The sequence below is a fragment of the Dipodomys spectabilis genome, unplaced genomic scaffold, assembly GCF_019054845.1.
Source record: "Dipodomys spectabilis isolate Male_0828 unplaced genomic scaffold, ASM1905484v1 ptg000147l, whole genome shotgun sequence".
Lineage (NCBI taxonomy): Eukaryota > Metazoa > Chordata > Mammalia > Rodentia > Heteromyidae > Dipodomys > Dipodomys spectabilis.
Window position 1 is genome coordinate 5,673,787 of NW_024870824.1, and position 22,861 is coordinate 5,696,647.

General features: G+C 40.8%; 1 protein-coding gene across 1 annotated transcript in view; it reads right to left on the reverse strand.

Annotated features, from left to right (window-relative positions):
* Positions 1–4,244: 4,244 nt before the first annotated feature.
* Etf1 (eukaryotic translation termination factor 1) overlaps positions 4,245–22,861 on the reverse strand; it is a 28,349-nt gene continuing 9,732 nt past the window's right edge. Inside the window, exons 3-11 of the mRNA XM_042691917.1 lie at positions 15,605–15,780; positions 15,275–15,414; positions 10,045–10,183; positions 9,651–9,841; positions 8,755–8,884; positions 8,035–8,190; positions 7,853–7,917; positions 6,799–6,946; positions 4,245–5,668 (exon numbers count right to left, since the gene is read on the reverse strand). Of these exons, the coding sequence (XP_042547851.1) occupies positions 5,586–5,668; positions 6,799–6,946; positions 7,853–7,917; positions 8,035–8,190; positions 8,755–8,884; positions 9,651–9,841; positions 10,045–10,183; positions 15,275–15,414; positions 15,605–15,780 (1,228 nt within the window). The 3' untranslated portion in view covers positions 4,245–5,585. The remainder of the gene's footprint in view (positions 5,669–6,798; positions 6,947–7,852; positions 7,918–8,034; positions 8,191–8,754; positions 8,885–9,650; positions 9,842–10,044; positions 10,184–15,274; positions 15,415–15,604; positions 15,781–22,861) is intronic.

The window sequence follows — 22,861 nt, forward strand, 5'->3', positions numbered from 1 at the left end:
CCAGGAGGTAAGTCCTAGCACTGCAAAACAAAAGCTAAAAGAGCACTCAAGTCTCAGTACTAGCAAATAAAGTAACTAAAAGTAAAAACTGAAGCAAAACTGGGTTGGGGCGTGGCTCAAGTAATAGAGTGCTTACCTGGCAAGTGCAAAGACCTGAGTTCAAACACCAATACTATCAACACACACAAAAGCAGGGCCACTCTAGTAACTTGAGAAATTCTGTTGTGTGTGCTATGTGTCCGCTCTGTGAAGATGCTGGATAAATTATAAAGACTCCTAGAGAGCCATTAGAGTCCCTTTTGTTCACCCTCAACAAGCTAACTGGATATGTGAGCTGATCAGTCAAAATGTCTTAAGGACAGAAATATTAATGGGTGCCTTTGAGAAACAAGTCAAGCTATTATTTGTCCCTGACTTGGCAAGGCAAGACTTATTTTTATTTATCTTGCTGGTTCTGAGGTTTGAACATGGGGCATGGCATTCTCACTCAGCATTCTTGCCCATAGCTGGTATTCTACCACTGGAGGCAATGCCTGCAGCTTGCTTTTTGCTGAATAATTAGTCTCATAGACTTTCCTGCCTGGACTGGCTTCAAAATTTGATCCTCCAAGCCGGGCACCAGTGGCTCACGCCTGTAATCCTAGCTACTTAGGAGGCTGAGATCAGAGGATCGAGGTTCAAAGTCAGCCTGGGCAGTAAAGTCCATGAGACTCTTTTCTCCAAAAACCACTCAGAAAACCAGAAGTGGCACTGTAGTTCAAGTGGTAGAGTGCTAGCCTTGAGCTGAAGAGCTGAGGGACAGCACCCAGGCCCAGAGAGAATTCAAGCCCCACAACCAACAACAACAACAAAAAATCAATCCTCCAGATCTCAGCCTCCTTGAATAGCTAGGATTACAGGGTGAGCCATTGATGCTCACCTATTTGCTTATAGAGTAAGGAATGATTTGCATATCACTCACTGGCTTTGGAACCCAAAAAACCTGACTTTGAGTCCTAGATTTTGGCACTTAGCTTGTCAATCTAAGACACTATCCACTTCACTAAACATTTCCAGAGATTATATAACTGTTCAAGTGTCAATGACTAGTTTGCTGATGGATAGATCAAAACAGATTTCAGACTGTTAAAACTGGGCTGAGCTGAAATGAGGTCCCTGGACTTTGTGTTCACACATTCCTATTTTCTGTAAAGATTGACTAGATTTCTCCATATTTTAAGGGCAGAGCTGTCCTAGGTCTTTTTGTTTCCCTTTTCTTTTTGGGTACTGGGGTTTGAACTCAAGTCCTACTTTGTTAGGCCTGTATACCAGGCATCTTTAGATGCTAGTGGGCCCTCTTTCCACAGTTAGCATTTTTGTGGTCTAGCACCACCATGTGGTCGGCAGCATAAACTCAACCACTTCCATAGGAGCTGTGTTGGAAGTACACTATACTACAAACTTCTTATACCTTTTGTTTATTTAATCTGTATCTCGGCCCATAAATCGGTGGAAAAATTGACACCCAGAAACATGGAATAATTTACCAGTCTCTCAAGGATAGCCAGGATTGATGTTCAGATGTGAAGTTCTGCTTCCTACCATAGCTGCTCCCCACTTTCATAGCTGGAGAGGCCCATCAGATCTAGGGCCTATTACTGATAATGAAACTGAAGGCTAGGAAAGGATTTAGTCACAAGCTCATCTATTAAAAGGTCCTGAACTTGTACCCCAAATTGGCTTCCAACTCAAGTACTTGTGCTTCAGTCCCAAGTACTGAGATTACTGGTGTGCACCACCAGACTGGTTAGGATAGGGGTCTTATCTGAGTCTTGAGGTAAACCTATTATGCAAGGTCAGGGTAGGACTTCTGCAGATGGCCCTACCTAAAACAGAATTTATAGAACCCTAGAGAGAGAAACTGCACGAGTCCAGTTATTCATCCATATCCAAACAAACCAAGCTACTACCCCCATTGGCTGGTCATTTTCTATGTCCCTTGAACTGCCATCAGGCCTCATCAGGATGGGATTTGGCAGAAAGGAGTCCCAGCTGGCACTCACTCAAGTTGGCTACAAAAGAGAAGCTGGCATGAAGTTTAAATTCTACCTTGGCAGTTAGCCTTGCATCTCCAAGGCCTGTCCGAGAGACAATGCTTGGGAACTGGATCCGGAGAACAAAAGATCACAAGTGCTACAGGCCCAGACAGGCAAGTGGCTCCACCTACACATATCTGGCATTGCTATGCTGCCTTCCAGTGATTTGACTTCAACATCACCTAGGAAATGCCCTTAGGAGGAAAGTTACACCCTCAACTACACAGGATGCTTGTCCCTTTCTTGATTGGTTAATAGGGAATCTTATAGATCAGATAAAGAAATGCATAAAAGTGTGTTGAAAAAGCCAAGTGACAGAAAAACACCATTGCTAGTCAACACTTGTTCTCAAATCTGGGAAGAACAAAACATGTACCACCTTTGTTCCTCAGCTGCCCAAAAGTAGTGACTTCAAGTACCTGGACCTCTGGGGAAAGTAAAAGGAAAAAGCCTACTGTTCTTAATCTGGTTTAGAAGCCTTGCTCTACCTTGACCAGTGTGACTTTTTGGGTGTTGCTGTCACTCTTATAGCCAAGTGCCTGTATAATGCTCTTCCATCTGGGCCATTCTACTGTAGCACTCAAAGGCAAGCAGAGGTAGGGAATAAACTTTGAAATTAGACTTGGGACAAAATTTGACTTTATCCATAAAGGACAGATACTGAGGGCTGGGAATGTGGCTTAGTGGTAAAGTGCTTGCATAACATGCACAAAGCCCTGGGTTCGATTCCTCAGCACCACATAAACAGAAAAACCTGGAAGTGGTGCTGTGGCTCAAGTGGCAGAGTACTAGCCCTGAGCACTCAGGCCCTGAGTGCAAGTCCCAGGACTGGCACACACACAAAAATTAACCAACCAAAAAAACAAAAGCAACAACAAAAAAGGCACTGAACCTCTTTGTCTCTGGTAGTTTCCTTGTGGACCACTTGCTACAATGGAATGTTGGGAGACAGGAAATAACAAAGTTAAAATATCTTTTCTTTTTTTAAAGCACAAGTTTTCCCAGATAAGAATGTGGGATGGGTGAAGATAGAAACTGACTGGTCCCAGAAGCTTGATGCTCTTCCAATGTAAGCTTGGGATCATGACCTCAAGACATCCTTTATGTAGGTAATATAGTAAAAATAACTTAGGGCTGAAAATTTATTAGGTATGTCTGATCTGACAGTCTTTTGAAAACTCACCATCTCTACAGTCATAACTTTCTAGGAACAGTCCTAAAAAATCTCAAGCACACAGAAGTATATTCTTAAATATGGTTTAATACTCTTCTCCATTTCTGTACATCACAACACCAAGATTTTGCTGCTTACGATCTTTCTGCAGAGGCTAGAGAATGCAAAGGCTATGGTTTTCACCCCCTCTTATTTATGTGTTTGTATGTGTAAGTGTAATACATATCAGTATATATTGATACACACATCAATATATAATGCAATATATATCACTGAAGAGAACACATTGATTAAAGAAATACAAAAATTTGGCATCATCTCCAAACTTAAATAGTAAAAATAAAAACTACAAAAGGAGCTGCATACCCTAAATGTATCATGTGAAACAACAAGCATATTCAAAAATGTAAATTTACATCCAATTTCTCTGGTCTTGTCATATCACATTAGACCCATTTACAATGGCAAAACCCTAAGGTACTGCTGTGAAGAGAGCGTGTTGTTTACTCTTGGGTGTTCTGCAAAGAAACTGCAGAGCCCCAGACAGATGCCTGTTCCAGTGAAGCTTCCCATGTTGGTGAAAACACACACACACACACACACACACACACACACAAAAGAAAGAAAAAAACAACCAAAGCCTCTTCTTATGGGGTAGGAGTTGAACATCAGGTTATGTGACAGACAGTCGTTTGGACCTCAGAGTACAGTGTGAGAATCAGAAGCGTTACATTTAAGACATACTCCCTTCATTCAAGTGAAACAGGATTATTGGAACGATAGGTGGGTCTGTAACCTGGGAACAAGGAGCTGGTTCAGACCAATAAAGCTACAAGTGACTGAGTCAAGTCAGTGAAGAACAGCAGTCAGGCACTAAAGTGTTAAAAGTACTCAATTTGAAAACCAAATATACCCCACTACCCTAGTTGGTGTGGGATAACAATTGACTTTTAAAACCTTTGGTCCTTCAAAGTCCCTTTGATGTACTTTTTCCATTGCTACCACTGGGCACATCCTACACTTTTCTTGTAACCACCTAGAGCATACCATGACCTTGCATGTTAGCTAAATTCAAGTCTGACCTACAGCCCAACTTACGAAGCATAAGCTTCAGGTTTTTAGGCCAACTTTTAGATCCAACATGGTTTAATCCATGGTGCCAGAAGCCATATCCCATCCCTTTCCCACCCCTGCCCTTCCCACCCTCTGCCCATAATTTCTCATCTGAGAGGTGCTCATTAAGTCCCATATTTGAAACAGATGCTCCAACCCCACCAGGGGATTATAATTACATGCACGGTCAAACATGTCATCTGTCATTCCTGTGAAAAATCTTGTGGTTCATTAAAAAAAAAGAATCAAAGCATTCACATAATCTCATGCCATCCAACACAAGGAAACACCACCTCCCTTTTACCAAGATTAGACCCAAGCAAAATAAAATAACCTTTAAATATTTTTGCTTCCACTTAAATTGCAGGTTTTATTTCTCCCAATCCCAGCAATAGCACAGAAGCCCCATCATATCCATCCCCAATTGGTTTCTAGTAGGCTAAGATTATGGGGACCTTTGTCAAAGCAAGTGATACAAAGGGCTCCCAAATTTCAGGTACAAATGTGCCTGTCAAGCAGATGGAAGTAAACAGTGCACTGGCCCCAATGCTTCATCAATTTGACTTTGCAATGCAATCTGCATCCCTGAAACCAACAGTCTGGAGTGGGGAGTAGTTCTGAGGGAGTGAAGTTGAAACTGCTTCCTATTAGCTCACCCTTTCAACATTAAACAGAGACCAAGAGAGAAATGGTTCCAACATTTCACCACATATATTTCTTCTTATGCAGTCTAAGCTGAGAATGCCATGTAAATGGGTCACTGCGAAATGCAGCAATTTAATTTTTATCCGATCAAAATAACAAACCAGTATGATCTCACTTCTATTAACTTTTGAAGGTTTACAGCAGTTAAAGTATTTTTGCTTCTATGTATGAAGGTTAAAAAAATCTTTTTTTTTTTTCATAAAATACAAGAGCAACCAATTTCACCATCGAGTAAAAGTAAAAACTGGGATTCTTTTTTTTTTTTTTTTTTTAAATTAGTCCAAAGTGGAATTTAGGAACTTAGTTGTAGGCTGCTGCGCTGACACCATGACAAACCAAAGTGTAGGGTTGGGTCTGGTTTTGTTTCGGTTTTTCTTTTCAGTATCCAATGCTCATGGATTAAGTTCTGGAAATGTTCCAATTGTAAGGCAGGGATCTGTTTGGATTCCATCATGGGTATGCTCCTTGGGTTGGATGCTGGAGGGTGAGGCACATTTTGCCGGACCCATGTCGACTACCTAGTAGTCATCAAGGTCAAAAAATTCATCGTCTCCTCCTTGGTATTCCATTCCCTGGAAATCTACTCGGTACCGCAAGATACCTGGAGAAACAAAAAGGATTAAATACCTGTGTTCAAGGAATGGGAAAGGATCACTCTAAAGCAGGATGCCCAGGCTCCTGCAGAATTACAGAGGTAATGATTAAAAAATAATTTATATTAAGATGAGTGTGGTGGTACAAGTTTGTAAGCCCAACAATGAATGGGAAGACTGAGGCAGGAGGATTAAGAATTCAAGTAAGTCCCAGCCAATCTGGTCTACTAAGTGTCATAAAACCAAACAAAAAACAAAGGCTAGGTGACAATTGGTTGGGCCTATAATCCTAGCCACCCAGGAGGCTAAAATCTAGACTAGGATTCACACTTCAAGACTAGCTTTGAAGCCGGGCACTGGTGGCTCACGTCTGTAATTTTAGCTACTCAGGAGGCTGAGATCTGAGGATCGCAGTTCAAAGCCAGCCCGGGCAAGAAAGTCCGTGAGACTCTTAATCCAATAACCCACTAGAAAACCAGAAGTGGCACTGTGGCTTAAGTAGCAGAATGCTCACCTTGAGCAGAAGAGTGCAGGGACAGAGGCCATGCCTAGCTTTCAAGCCCTACAACCAACAAATCAAAAAACAACCCCCCCCCCCCCCCAAAAGCTCATGAGTGCCCAATAAAAAAACCCAGACTAGAGGCATAGCTCAAGTAGTAGAGTGTCAGCAAGCAAGCTGGTTAAACTCTAAGCTCTGAGTTCAAACCTCAGCATCAGCAAAACAGGCCCGGTCCAAATCAGTGACTTTAGTCGTCCACCATTCTAACCACTTGTCTTAAATAGATTACATAAGCATGCCTCACCTGAAATAACATTTCAGGCTAGCCAGGAGAGGCTGGCTGAGAAACTGTTTTTTGTTTTTTTTTTTTGTCGGTCGTGGGGTTTGAACTCTGTGCCTGGGCATTGTCCCTCAGCTCTTCAGCTCAAGGCGAGCACTCTACCACTTGAGCTACAGCGCCACTTCCGGTTTTCTGGTGGTTTATTGGAGATAGGAGTCTCATGGTCTCTCCTGCCCGGGCTGGCTTTGAACTGCAATCCTCAGATCTCAGCCTCTTGAGTAGCTAGGATTACAGGCGTGAGCCACCAGCGCCCGGCTGAGAAACTGTTTTTTGATTTTGTTTGATGATTTGTTACTCACCTCCAATTCCACCAAATCCTTTCACAAACTGGGATCCTTCTTGTGATTTATCTGTGACAATTTCTAATGTAGCTCCAAATTTTTTATAGTTGTTAGCAAACCATTCCAAGAGGGGCATGCTCTCAATCAGCTCATGTTCTTGTCCTGTCTACAAGGGCAACCATGAAATACAAAAGCAATGGGATTAAGATATATCAGTGCTCAGAATGCCTCTCTCAATCTCCTTGCTAACCATCATCAATAATCCTGCTGATTCTATGCACCATGTTTATGAAATGAAGTAATTTTTTTCTTTTTGGTAATGTAACAGCAGAGAAAATCTGATCATTTTTCCTCAGTCTCTAACTCTACCCTGTTATGAAATATCAACACATACTTAGTGATTTCTTAACTTATGATTCCTATTGTCGATTTTATACTGTCTCTATCAAACAATTCAACAGCCTAGAAGAAACATACCACAACTGCTTTTGGGAGCAGCCTTTCAAGGGCAAAGTCCTCCAACTCAGAATCTGAGTACACTGGCAATTATTGACATCTCAGGAAGGTAACATTTTAAACTGTGGTAATGTAATAAGACTAAACTGAGAAAGTCCCCTGCAGTGGAAGAGTTGAAAAGTGAAGGCACAGTGCTATTCAAATTAAAATTTCTGTTATTCTAAGGATGTTTTACTGATGGATTTACTACTGAAAAGCGATCTGCAATTGGGCGTGATAATGTACATAGTACCCCAGCTACTCCAGAGGCAGGACCTCCAGTCTTAAAAAAGAGTCCCAAATGAAAGAGCCAGCTGTATGGTTCCAGGGGTATATAACACTATGTCCAACTCCCAATATTACCAAAAAAAGGAAAAAGGAAGAAGAAAAAAAGAGTGGTAACATGATGTGGCTTCCTTCTTGGAATCAGTTAGTGGCAGACACGAGTTGACCAGTGACTGCAGACCACCTAATCAGTATGAGTATTAATTTCCTAAGGCTGATACTGGGTTTCCAGTGCTCTAAAATACACTCTTAACATTTCCTGCAAGGATGACCAAAGAAAACAATCATTTACCTCTTTGTCTGTGAAATGAGATTTATCCTTCTCTTGTTCTGGTGTTAAGTAGAGAATTTTCTCCTCTGTAGTATTAAAAGAAAACAAAAATACGTTAACTTGGTTCTTATATATACCTATCCTTTCCTCAGGTTTCCTGAATAAGAAACAAAGAGCCAACCCCAGTCTCTAATTCTTTTTACCTTCGGTGCCTTGGCAATGAAGAACATATCTCATTATATCCAGATTTTCATAGACTATTAGAATCTCTACAGCTCCCATTTCCAAAGCCTTTAGTGTATCTTCAACTCCAAAGCAGTACTTGCCGGTGTCCTGGCTAATTTCATCAAAGTATCGTCCTGTAAATTTGGGATAGAATAAAATATACAACTGGCTCAACATATCCATGAATTTACCCTACCATGGCTTGAAATTATTGAGGTAAGGTTATACTTTTGAGGATGTGTATTACGTAGTTAGGTCTATGATGGCTGCATCTGAACTAGACATGGGTCAGACCTTTTCTTGTCATTATAACCGGAATAACACAATATAACCATTTTTTTAAAAAGTAAGATTCACATTATGTTGGGTATTATAATCTGGAGACAATTTAAAGTACATGAGATACCACATAGTTTTGTAAATACCACATATTTTTTAAAAGGATCTTAAGCACCTGTGGATTTTGGGTATCCAAAAGATCCTGAAATCAACTCTGTGTAGATAACTGAGGGATGACTATACATTTTCATGGATATACACACTTATTAGATCTAATGTCTAATGGTTAAACATGATGTTTGTGGAGGCCGAAACTTTATTTAAATATTAAATTCTCTTCCTTTTTTCTCAGTGTCCTGTTTGAAACATATATACAAACATTTCATATAATAAGCAAAATAGTTGCATTTCAGTGATACCTATTAATTTCTTCTCTTGAATGAATTTCACGTTGGAGAGGACTTCAGTAGATAACTCAATAGCTTGGTTGAATCCATTTTCACCACCATAGGATATATCAACTAATTTTAAAACCTTTGATTGCAACCTCTGACAATTAAAAAACAAAAACATTAGACTTCAAAACACCTTTACCAACACCTACTATCTTAATGGCAGAAAAGCTCTAGCATTATCTCTGAAATCTAAATATGGGTAAGGTGCCCAACTTATTCTATGACACCTACTGTAGGGTAACTCATTAAATGCAAATAAAAATAGGCTTATGAAGGGAAAGCCACTGGCTCCTGCAAAACAGGTAATGAAAAATACTTTGGGAATGTGTTATGGCTGAGGTCATGTCATAAGCCAGAAGTTCCTCTGGATATTAAATGCGTTACTTACCTCCAGAAATAAATTAGCAAAAGACAGTACAAAAAAAACCAAAACACCCAAATAAACAAGGTAAAAATAGTTTCTAAGATTCTCTGAATCAAACCATTTTAAAGCCAATTATGGCAACAAACACTAGCATTGTACCTCCACAGGATCCATTAGAATCCCACCTAGAAATAGTTGATTTCAATAGAGAGGGAATGTTCCCTAACAAATACTCATAAACTTGATATACCATTTAACTCAGAGGTGAATTTATTGTTTTTTAGTGAGGTTTGCAACTGAAACTAGGGGATTGTGCATACTAGGCAAGTGCTCTATCATTGGGCTACAATCACCAGACCACAGAGGTATGTTTTTCTAATGATAAATAAGTTTTTCTAATGATACAGATATGGGCATATCCAGGAGCTTACATAGGGGATTTACCTACTCTTAATTCAGAGGTTCATATAATGAAAAATCTACTTCTCTCACTTACCTGATCAAACATATCAGACTGACTTAGTTCAGTTTTAAAGTCAGCTGATCCAGCTAAAACGAGACCAGCCACATTCACTTTGTCACCAGAAATAAACAGCTGCACAGCAGTCTCTGCTACTTTCCGAACATAGTTATGTCGCTTTTCCATTCTTAAACGGGCAAATCGTAAGGCTGACTGACCTCCTCTTCCTTTGACACAAAAGTGGCAAGAAAGAGATAATTACTAAAAGTACAAAATGTCTTGTGAATTTAAAATAATTAAGTCATTACTCAAAAGGACAAAAAGAAGATCATTTCTTTAATGGTTTAGCACAAACTGTAATTTGCTTACGTGAAACGGTTTTACTGCTAAATACAAAGTAAAAGGCTCACGTTTTTTCTTCCTACATTACCGTGTTTTTTGGGGAGATCCACAGTGAATTTGTGTAGGACTTCTCTTGTGTTTCCTTGGAGTGTGCCAAAAAGAGCACCACTGCCATCTATTACAATGAAGCCAAACTTGCTGTCATCTGAAAGTAATGCTGTAAGAGCCTGAAAACAAAAACAAAAACCACAAGTACCATCTAATGAGCGCCAAAGCTTTGCAAGATCAAGGCAAACAATCCTAAAGGTCATGTGTGAGCCCTTTACCCAATTCTACATAGTAAAAAACAAAACAAAACTTTACACAACATAGTCTTATAAAGTAATGGAAATGGCTGGTGGTGTTTTTGCACGTTATGAATCCACTTCTACTGATATTATAATTACTTTATATGTATTTGATAACAAAAAAAATGAATAAAAGTCCCAACCATCCAATCCCCATACCTCATGCCAGATATGGTGGTACATATCTTCAATAGACTGCAAGATTCAGTGTCAAAAAACAACCAACAGCTGGTCCTGGTGGTTCATACCTGTAGCCCTAGCTAGTCGCTATTTAGAAGGCTGAGATCTTAGGATCTCAGTTGAAAGCCAGCCTAGGCAGGAAAGTTCATGATAGAGACTCTCTATCTCTAATTAACCTCCCAAAAGCTGGATGCAGAGGTGTGGTTCAAGATACTATCCTTGAGCAAAAAGCTCAAGGACAGCTCCCAGACTCAAAGCTCAAACCCAGGACTGGCACAACAGCAACAACAAAAACCCCAAGAAGCTAACTACCACTACATACCAAATCAACACAAGTTACAGGCTCCATCTTTCCCCCCTAGTTTTCTTCATTTGATTTAGACATGTAGTTCATGAAATATAACATTCAAACTAAGGATCTAACTTCTAAAAGCTGACTTTGTTTTTTTTCAGGGCAGTGCTTGGAGAGTCTCATGAACACAAGGTAAGTGGTCTACTACCAGGACCACCATTAATATAAAAAAAAAAAATCTGCTCCCCCCCCCTTTTATGTCAGTCGTGGAGCTTGAACTCTCTCTGGGCCTGGGCACTGTTCCTCAGCTCTTCAGCTCAAGGCTAGTGCTCTACCACTTGAGCCACAGTACCACTTCCTGTTTTCTGGTGGTTTATTGGAGAAGAGTCTCTCAGACTTTCCTGCCTGAGCTGGCTTTGAACCATGATCCTCAGATCTCAGCCGCCTGAGTAGCTAGGATTACAGGCGTGAGCCACCTGTGCATAGCAAATCTGGCCTTTTATGTTACTAATAACTCAAACATCAGACAGTATAAACTCTACAGCAGAAGGAAATGAAAACTCAGAAATTTTCTACATCTCTTAAAATCATTTTCTAATCTTGAAATATTTAATCTAATTCCTGTGGTCTTGAGTAACATTAAAACTCAGTTTTAAAGATATTAGAACCAGATGCCAGTGGCTCCAGCCTATAATCCTAGCTATTCAGGAGGCTGAGATCTGAGGATTATGGTTCAAAGCCAGCCAGGCAAGAAAGTCCTTGAAACTCTTATCTCCAATAAACCACTCAGAAAACCGGAAGTGGCACTGTGGCTCAAGTGGTAAAGCGCTGGACTTGAGCTGAAGAGCCCAGGGATAGCACCCAAACACAGAGTTCAAGCCCCACGACTGATTCCACCCCCCTCAAAAAAAAAAAAAAAAAAGTCTCACAGACTTTTCTTGCCTGGGCTGGCTTTGAACTCGATCCTCAAGATCTCAGCCTCCCGAGCAGCTAGATTACAGGTGTGAGCCACCAGTGCCTGGCTCCATGAGACTCTTATCTCCAACTAACCACCAGACAAATGGAAGGAGAGGTGTGGCTCAAAAACAGAGTGCTAACCTTGAGCAAAAGAGCTCAGGGACAGTAACCAGGCCCTGAATGCAAGTCCCACGGGTGTACCCCCCAAAAAAAAATTCTATCTGGGTACAGTGACTCGTGTCTGTAGTAATCCTAGCTACTCAGGAGTCTTGAGATCTGAGGATTGCAGTTCAAAGCCAGCCAGGGAAGCATAGTCTGTGAGAGTCATATCGTATTAACTACTAAAATAAGTCACAAGTAGAGCTGTGGCTCAAGTGATAAGACTGCTAGCCCTGAGCACAAAAATTCAGGGACAGCACCCAAACCTTAAGTTCAAGCATGCAGGCATATAGGCCAGCAGACACATGAACATGCACATATACATACACAAGTAAAATTATTCTACTTTAGCTTAACAAAATAGCTTTCCTTTATCTCCAATTAACCACCAGAAAACCAGAAGTAGAGCTGTGGCTCAAAGTGGTAGACCGCTAGCCTTGAGCAGGAGAGTTCAAGGACAGTGCTCAAGCCCTGAGTTCAAGCCCCATGATAGACAAAAAACAAACAACAACAAAACTCTCCTACAAATAAGACATAAATATTACATGATAAAAATATAGCTGTAGGTTGAGGATACAGTTCAGTGACAGATGACATGCTTAGCATGTATGAAGCCATGGATTAAATTCCTAGCATCCAAAGGCTAAACTAAAACGGCATTGTATCATAATGACCTATTAAGTACTATTAAGATTTCCAACAAGTCTATCTATTAACAAAATAGTAATTATTATTTTTGTCAGGTGAACTCAGGGCCTGGGTGCTGTTCCTAAGCTTTTCTACTCAAACCTAGTGCTCTACCACTTTGAGCCACAGCTCAACTTGTGGTTTTCTGGTGGTGAATTGGAGATAAGCGTCTCTTGAACTTTCCTGCTGGAACTGGCTTTGAACTGTAATACTTAGATCTCAGTCTCCTGAATAACTAGGATTATAGGTGTGAGCCACCAGTGTTTGGCAAGATTATTATTTTTTTTTTGCAGTCGTGGGCTTGAACTCAGAGCCCGGCTTGGGTATTCTACCACTTGAGCCATAGAGTCACTTCCGGCCTTTTCTGTTTATGTGGTACTAAGGAAATGAACCCAGGGCCCCATGCATGCTAGGCAAGCACTCTACCACTAAGCCTATTCCCAGCCCAAAATTAAAAATTAATAATGAACACTTATTAGGACATAAATCATGATATACATTATAATACTGTCAATTTTCCTCTTTGTTGTCTCAGTCTCCTCACTGCTGTGAATGAGTGTGCCACTACTTCCTGACTCACTAAGTCATTTTTAGTTAAAGACATACTGGCTAAAGCCAAAATATACAATGCTACCAAAGTTAAATGGTACCTTAGAGGAAGAATTGAAGATTTAGAAAAAACTACTGTTAGCTAGCTTAATATGTGAGCTTAAATCAGACAGGTACCACTAGGTACTTCTCAAAATCATTTTTTCTACAAGTTATCTTTTTTTGTGTGTGTTTAGTACTGGAGCTAGAACTCAGGGCCTGGGTATTGTTGCTTAGCTTGCTCAAGGCTGGCACTCTTATCATTTGAGCCAGAGCTCTAGTTCCAGCTTTCTGCTGGTTAATTGGAAGTAACAATCTCAGACTTTCAATGCTTGGGCTGGCTTAGAACTGTGATCCTCAGATCTCAGCCTCCTGAGTAGCTAGAATTACAAGCGTGAGTCATAGGTGCCTAGCAAGGCTCAAACTCTTTCATCAAACCACGAACTGGCAAGTGAGACAAGAGTAGCCAATCAGGTCTCTTCTAGGAAACTGTAACAGTGAAGGGAAGGAGGCTGGCTCACCCATGCAGTTGACCAAGCGTCAACCGGAATTAGACTTCCTGCCAAGTTAGCAAAATCATCCACTGAAAACGGTGTGGACAAATGTCAGTTCTAATTCCACTGAGCCTTTTCCCTAGGTTGATGAAAGGCAAGAGACTCAACTAAGAGCAAGCTGTGAATTCCTGATTGCTTTACTGTTGACTGATTTAGGTCACTTTAATGAGGCTTCTTTCCACCACTAAAAGTTCATGTATAGCAGCTCTGCCACTCAAAAATTTCACTGGGAAAGAAAAAGGAAAGAAAAGCCTGTTACTAAAAAATGTTTACAATCATTAGCTGAAAACCCACAAATTGTTTTGTTGGAGATCAAGAAGCTCTATTTATTCTTCAAATTGTTTAAGTACTCTCTAAACATGATGATGACTAAACATTATTAGTGTATGACCTAGCAATTTTAATTCCAATTTTGTAGATATATGATCTACAAAAAGGAAAACATATCATTACAAATACGTTGTATATGAACTAGTAATATCTTTTCATAATACTTCAAACTGGAAATCCAAATGAAAATCAACTGATATTACCTAAATAAAATGTGGTACGTCTAATGCTATGGTTATTTGGTAATTTAAAGAAATTAGAGATCCAGGAAATGGAAACAAGCATTTTTTTTCTTTAAGTAAGTAAATAAACAAATAAATAAATGTATTAAAGAGTGCTGATGCATGCTATCACATGAACTCTGGGCTTGGGTGCGGTCTCTGTGCTCTTCAGCTCAAGGCAAGCACTCTACCACTTGAGCCACAGCGCCACTTTCGTTTTCTGATGGTTAATTGGAGCTCAGAGTCTCACAGATGTTCCTGCCCCAGCTAGCTTTGAACCGTGATCCTCAGATCTCAGCCTCCCGAGTAGCTAGGAGTACAGGTGTGAGCCATCGGTGTCCGGCTCACATGAACAAATCTTAACACAAAAGTAAAAGAAATAAGCTGGGCGCCGGTGGCTCATACCTGTAATTAAGCAACTTGGGAGGCTGAGATCTGGGGAGTGTGGTTTGAAGCCAGCCTGTGCAAGAAAGTCCATGAGAGGGCTGAGAAGATGGTTCAGTGGTAGAACGCTTGCCTTGCATGCTTGAGGGCCTGGGTTAAATTCCTTAGCACCACATAAGAAAAAAAGACGGAAGTGGCGCTATGGCTCAAGTGGTAGAGCACTAGCTTTGAGCTGAGAGACAGTGCTCAGGCCCAGAGCCCGGACATCACCCCGCCCCCCGAAAAAAAGAAAGTCCATGAGACTCTAACCTCCAATTAATCACAGAAAAAGCCTGAAGTAGCAGTGTGGCTCAAGTAGTGGAGTGCTAGACTTGAGCAATAGGAGCCCAGGCCCAGATTTCAAGGCCCATGACTGGCAAAAAAAAAAAAAAAAAGTGAAAGAAGCTGATCAAACAGATCACAAGTTAGGATACCGTTACATATAAATTGTACAGCATAAGCAAACTCATAGACATACATCACTGGTTGCCTAGAGCTGGGAAAGGTTGAGGAGATAAGGAGTAACTGTTGATGGATATAGCTTTCCTTTTTAGAATGAACATTTTGTGCTCAAACTTACCTCTGTATGGAATTTGTTGTCACACAAATACAATGACGTATTAATTGGTTTGAAAGGTTCAAAGTCAATGTTGACTTTCTTTTCCTTTCCTTCTTCTGTTACAATTGTTCCACAGTAAACAACCAGACCATTTGGAGGTACTGAAAAAAAAACAAACAATTTCTCCACTTTATATGTCCTAGTTATAATTTAAATAGAACAAAATTTTTAGCAATGTTTACCATAATACAAAAGGCTGTAAATTCTTGAAATGCTTTCTGAATGGTTAAAAATATGTTCAATTATGTTGAACAGACTGTTGAATTTTGTTTTTCTCCTAAGTTTTTTTACCTTTGTTATAAAGTTTGAGTCTCTGTTGTACAGATGTAATGGCTCCCAGGACTGAAAGGCGATTTACTCGTGACTTAATGTTAGATGCAGTTCCAAATTCATCTGCTAACATTTTTGCTACTCGTGAAATCTGGTCTTTGGGAGGAATGATCAATGATATCATGCTGGTGCCATTGCTGTGGAAGAGAGAGTAACTTATTAGAGGCTAAAATTTGTAAGAAATGAATTTAAATCTATGTTTATCCTAAGTAAAATGAGTTAGGGTAAGATGTTCCTTTACCTTTCTCCCCTAGTACTGAAGATTGAATGTGGCCTCCTTAGTTGTCCCTCAAATAAGAGAAACAAACCACTCTCAAGATGATCAGGAAGACTATGTTAGTATATCATACTCTAAAGTATACAGGCAGAATTCAAGATATAGTAGCTGCTCAATTATTTGAAAGAGTATTGACTTTACTCATAAGGAAGACACTTGAAGAGATGCTTAGAAAAGACCTAATATCCCAAGAAAAGAAAGGTCATGATGGAGGGTCAACAAGCTGGAAGTTGCAGAATGAAGCCTGTTTGTAACAAAAGGCTTGGAATCATGGCTCTTCAGTGGAAGACATTATACCAAGACTATTAAACAAGTCCTTCAAATCTAGATAAAATATCACTTAATATAATCTTTCTCCATTAAAAAAAATTCAAGCTTGTCATGAAAATTTACAAGCATTAATTTAGTACCCTGTTTTTTTTTTGGTCAGTCATGGGGCCTGAACTCTGGGCCTGGCCGCTGTCCCTTAGCTCTTCAGCTGAAGACTAGCGCTCTACCACTTGAGCCACAGCGCCACTTCCACTTTTTCTGCTTATGTGGTGCTGAGGAATTGAACCCGGGACTTTGTGCATGCAAGGCAAGCACTCTACCACTGAGCCACCTTCCCAGTGCGCCCCCCCCCCCAAGTGTTTTGATGACAATAAGACAAGATGATACTAGAACTAAGAAATATCCTAATCATAAGATTTCTCTCTTCCTGTACTTCTCAAAGGCAATACATTTTATGCTTCAACTGCAGTGATTTTATTTTATTTATTTATTTTGGGTCCTGTTGTGTCGTGGGGTCTGAACTCTGGGCCTGGGCGCTGTCCCTCAGCTCTTCAGCTCAAGGCTAGTGCTCTACCACTTGAGCCACAGCGCCACTTCCAGCTTTTTTCTTTTTGCTTATGTGGTGCTGAGGAATCAAACCCAGGGCCTCAGGCATGCAAGGCAAGCGCTCTACCACTGAGCCACCTTCCCAGCCCCAGTGATTTGATTTTAAAGGTTTATTAAAGCTAGGTGCTGTGGCTCATGCCTGCCATCCTAGCTACTCAAGAGGCTCAGATCTAAAGATTGTGGTTTAAAATCAGGATGGGCAGACAAATCTAAGAGAAAGATGGAAGCAGAGGTGTGGACCAAGTGGTATACTGTTAATCTTAAACAAAAAAACTAAGCTCAGAATGCAAGGCCCTTAATTCATTGGGGCTTGATTAAAGAATCAAAAATAAGACTAACGGACTTGCTGTGAGGGTGCCACTGTTCAAAAAGAAATGTACTCACTACCTGACTTATGTAACGGTAACTCCTCTGTACTTCTCTTTCACAATAACAACAATAATAAAAAGGAATACTGCAGCTGGGTGCTGGTGGCTCATGCCTGTAATCCTAAACTAATTAGGAGGCTGAGATCTGAGGATCATGGTTCAAAGAGCCAGGCTGGGCAGAATTGTCTGTGAGACTCTTCTCTCCAATGAACCACTCAGAAAACCAGAAGTGGCGCTGTGGCTCAAGTGGTAGAGCACTTGCCTTGAGCTGAAGAACTCAGGGACAGCATCCAAGCCCAGAGTTCAAGCTCCATGACTGACCCCGCCCCCCCCCAAAAAAGAACATTACATGTAATGGGTGGGAGGTGGGGAAAATCCCTTTGCATAACTAATAAAAGCTCAGCTAACCAAACTAAACCAGAAACCAAACTAGCTAGGTACTAATAGCTCATGCCTATTATACTAATACTCAGAAGGTTAAGATCTGAGCATTAAGGTTCCAAGCCAGCCAGGTCAGAAAAGTCCTGGCCCTTGGAGCTGGGAATGTGGCTTCGTGGTAGAAGCCCTGGGTTTGACTGATTCCTCAGTACCACATAAACAGAAGGCTGGAGTGGTGCTGTGGCTCAAGTTGTAGTGTGTTAGCCTTAGGCAAAAGAAGCTCAGGGACAGTGCCCAGATCCTGGTTGTTCAAGCTCCAGGATGGGGGGAGGGGGGAAAACGGGGAATCGTGGCCCTAAGTTCAAGCCCCGGTATTGGCATTCAAACAAAACAAAGAATAAAATAAACATAAAAACCTGCATGTAAAAAAACAGTGAAGTTTGTTTTCCAGATTGATGAGAATATTTACAAATTAGTGTTAAACAATTGTACAACAGTGAAAAACCACTTCAAAGGGGATAGATTTCATGGCATGTAAATTATTTCTCAATAAAGCTTCCCCCCCCCCAAGGCAGGTTCTTTACCATTTAAGGCACAGCACCACTTTTGGCTTTTTGCTGGTTGATAGATTGACAGTCTCACAAGCTTTCATTCTGGACTGGCTTTCAATCACAACACCCCTCTACCCCCCAGTCCTTTTTTGTTTTTGTCAGTTGTAGGGCTTGAACTCAGAGCCTGGGTGCTGTCTCTGAGCTTTTGCTCAAGGCTAGTACTCTACCACTCTGAGCCACAGCTCCACTTCTGGTCCAGTAGAAGTTTGCAGGAAAAAAGTTAGGAGGCTGGGATTGTCAAGTTAAATTGGCAAATGTGCCAAGTAACCTAATAAGGAAGGAAAGAAGAATTGTGAAGGGGTTAGAGGAACACCCTATTTTAATTTTATTTCTAATTTTAGTTTGAAAACTGAAAATGTTGAAGATTCAGTTCTGAGAAACAGATTTTCACATATAAAGTTAACTTCGTAAGTAAGCAATATGATGCATGTTTCCTTCAGTATTTCCATTAGAAAAGGTACATCATTTACTGGAGACCCTGTTGCCTGGATTTACTATTACTAGTAAATCCCAGAGGTCCTTAAGATAGTTTTCTTTACAAGTAGACAATCTGGCTATCTACTTATACTGTTCAAAAGTTACTCTCAGACTGTCAACCAAAGTTGTACCTCCTAAACCAGTTTTGTTGCTGTTGGTCATCTTAAAACCTAAAAGTTTAGTTCATAACCTTTGTGATCATTTCTCCTTCACTCTACAAGTTGATCAAAGACACAAAAGAGTATAGTACTTTGCTGCCACCCCTTGGATAGGAAAGTATTTTAACCATGCCAAGGAATCAAAGGTATGTATGATATGTAGCTTCACAAATACTTGCTGGATTTTTAAAACAAAATTTATAAAAATCTTTCTGTAGCTAGGCACTGGTGGCTCATGCCTATAATCCTAGTTACTACTTCAAGAGGCTGACATCTGAAGATCATGGTTTGAAGCCAGCCCAGGCAGGAAAGTATGCAAGATTCTCATCTCCAATCAACTACTCAAAAACAACAACAAAAATGACCCAGAAGTGGAGCTGTGGCTTAAATGGCAGAACGCTAGCCTTGAGCACCAAAACTCAAGGATGGCGCTTAGGCCTAGAGCTCAAGCACTAGGGACTGGCACAAACAAACAAAAAACCCACCAAAAACCTTTCTGTAGTTTTACTGAACTAAGGAGGAGAAAAGGAGTTTGTTTTGGACAGGCTGAAAATATTGGGCAAATTTAACTTCAAAAAAATGGTCTAGGGGGCTGGGAAGGTGGCTCAGTGGTAGAGCACTTGCCTTGCATGCTCGAGGCCCTGGGTTCGATTCCTCAGCACCACATAAGATAAAAGCCGGAAGTGGTGCTGTGGCTCAAGTGGTAGAGCGCCAGCCTTGAGCTGAAGAGCTGAGGGACAGCGCCCAGGCCAGAGTTCAGGCCCCACGACCGGATCCTCCCCCCCCCCCCCAAAAAAAAGGTCTAGGAGGGGCTGAGAATGTGGCTCAGTGGTAGAGTGCTTGCCTTGTATGCTTAAGGCCCTGGGTTTGATTCCTCAGTACCACATAAACAGAAAAAGGCAGAAGTGGTACTGTGGCTCAAGTAGTAGAGTGCTTGAGCTGAAGAGCTGAGGGACAGCGCCCATGCCCAGAGGTCAAACAAGCCCTATGACCAACCAAAAAAAAAAAAAAAGGCCTAGGAGAGAAAAGAAACTCAGGCAAGCCATGTGTGGTGGCACATACAATCTTAGATTTTTCATAATTCTATAGATGAAGCAGGAGATGAAGAGTTCAAGGTTAGCCTAAGCTACCTAGGGAAACTTGACATACACATAAACAGACCAACACACAAGACACACGTGACCGCACATAATGGTTGAGGCCAGGGTTCACTCTCTACTATACAAACAAAGCCATCCTAAATTATACATAAAGTCTATTTTCTGTGCAGGGGCAATTCATGCATTTGGAGAATAAGACAATGCACAAGAAGGGAAAAGGGGGGATACAAGTTTGAATACTAATTTATTAGCTTGTCCTTTTCTGCTAAACAATTCACACAAGGATAAATAGTCTTTATATTAGGAGACTTGGAATCTTTATGGCCAAAGGAATTTTCTTAAAATAGGTTAAATTAAATAAATAAATAAACCACAGGGCACTGGTGGCTCAGATTTGTAATCCTAGCTACTAAGGAGGCTGAGATCTAAGGATTGTGGTTCAGAGTCAGCTCAGGCAGGAAAGTCTGTGAAATTCTTATTTCTAATTACCCACCAGAAAACCAGAAGTAGAGCTGTAGCTCAAAGTGGTAAGGTCTAGACTTGAGCAGAAAGGTTTAGAACAGTGCCCAGGCCCTGAATTCAAGCCCCACGACCAAAAAAAAAAAACACACACACACACACAAAAAACAAAAAAACTAGCTCTGATTTAGTGGCTTCCTAAGAAATGGAACTGGTAAAAAGGTAACCAGTAGTATATAGAATGAAAATGGGCTCTGAGACTAATGGGTGAAGGCTCAGAGTTGAGGAGAGAACAGGCACTAAAATCCCAAAGGATTGGAAAATATGAGACTGAAGAGAATGTTGGTTTGAATTGAGCAACCCAAAATGCCTGGAAGCAATCCTTAAAGCAAGATAATGATGCTGGAAGTAAAGCAATGACCTTAAACAGGTATTTAGTTTCCACTGTAGATAGGTTAAGATCAACATTTGATAAAACATTTTTATTCTATTGTACAGTTAGGCAACCTTACACTTACACCCCTGTGTAATGATGAAATAGCAAACAAACCTAACAAAATCATCCTGTAGGATTGTATCTTTTACACAGTTGAAAAGTGTAGCCAGGTGGTGGCTCCCACCTGTGATCCTAGCTACTGACTGCTGTTTGAGGATTGAGGTTCAAAGCCAGCCCAGGCAGAAGTCTATCCAATTATCTCCAATTAACTAGTAACTGCTGGACTGGAGGAGTGCTGAGGTGGTAGAATGCCAGCTCTAGTGCTTAAGCAAGAATGTGGAGGGCCCTGTGTTCAAGTTCTGGTACCAAAAAAGGAAAAGAAAAAAAGTTGAAATGTGTAACTTGTCAGAACTTTTTGGTAGATTTCTACCATGTTGCTAAATCTGAAACACTACTTAAAAGTCTTGGACTCATTCGTTTTCAGTTTTAGACAGTTTCATCAGTTTTCCCGCATACCTTTTCCTATCATCTGGGGCAAACCTTAAATTTGTAAGAGGTTGAGGGCTCAAGAGGCAGAACAGGTCTAGGCCAGCCAGGGCTATATACATGAATGAGATTCTGTTTCATAAAGACATAGCTTTCATTTAGAAAATTTAAAGGCTACTTTAATAACCCCCCATGCTTGTATATTTGGTTTATTATGAGATTAAAGTTTTTTCCAGGAAAGTTTCCAAACAAGATACATTCATTACTGTCCAGGCAATACAATCAAAGTTGCTAGACCAGTTTGTAAAAACATAAAAATAAAATTAAGGAAGTTGAATATATTTAATGTTAAAAGAACAGCTAATACTTCTGAAAGGAGAATGAGAAATAAAGCTCTCATTAACAAGCAGCTGGCTATGAAGGTACAACCTCCTTTCATTTTAGTAATTTTCCTCTACTTTTGGCTATCATTATCCCATTCCAAAATCAAAAAGCTTTCAGATCCAGAGTTGTGGCTTTGGGGTACATAGTAGACCTCATCACTATAAGGAGGCCAGTAACTGAGGTACAGCATGACTCACATGCTGTCTTAGAAACTTTAACAAAGCAGTTGCCCCAGGTTTGAAAATCTGCTCGAAATCTGCAGAGACAAATCCAAGAGACTGTATGTATGTCTACTTCCAGCAAAAAGTAAAAGCCAGGTGCCAGTGGCTCACGCCTGGAATCCTAGCTACTCAGGAGGTTGAGATCTGAGGATCAAGGTTCAAAGCCAGCCCTAGCAGAAAAGTCCCCATGAGACTCCAATTAAGCACCAGGAAACAGAAGTGGTGCTGTGGCTCAAGTGGTAGAGCGCTTCCCTTGAGCTGAAGAGCTGAGGACAGCCCCTTGAGGGCAAAAACTATTATAGCACATATTGAAGATCAAACATTGAAGAATTAGAAGGTAATCCTGAAACAGAAAACAAAACCTAAAACCAAACTTAAGTGGCTTCATCCTACATTTGTAGCGCTCTACCACTTGAGCCACAGTGCCACTTCTGGCTTTTTTCTTTTTGCTTATGCGGTGCTGAGGAATTGAACCCAGGGCCTCATGCATGCAAGGCAAGAACTCTACCACTGAGCCACCTTCCCAGCCCCTGGATTCAGTATTTTTATATACCCAAGGTCACTAACTTGTATCAGTTGCTTCAAAGAGGCTTGATATCTGACTTTTGTTTTCTCTTTCATGAGGTATCAAAAAGTGAAACACTGGACTGGGAAGGTGGCTCAGTGGTAGAGTGCGTGCCTTGAGCTGAAGAGCTGAGGGACAGCGCCCAGGCCCAGAGTTTAGGTCCCACAACTGGCAAAAAAAAAAAAACAGTGAAACACATTATTTAGACTAGGTATGTATGTATGCTTTTTTTGGTGCTGGTAGTGGTGCTTATACTCAGGGCCTGGGTGCCATCCCTTAGCTTGTTCTGTTCAAGGCTGCCATTCTACCACTTGAATCACAGCTCTACTTCCTGCTTTTTACTGGTTAATGGGAGATAAGAGTCTCATAGGTTTTCTTCTCTCTAGGTTAGCTTGGAACCTACATCCTTAGAACCCAGCAAG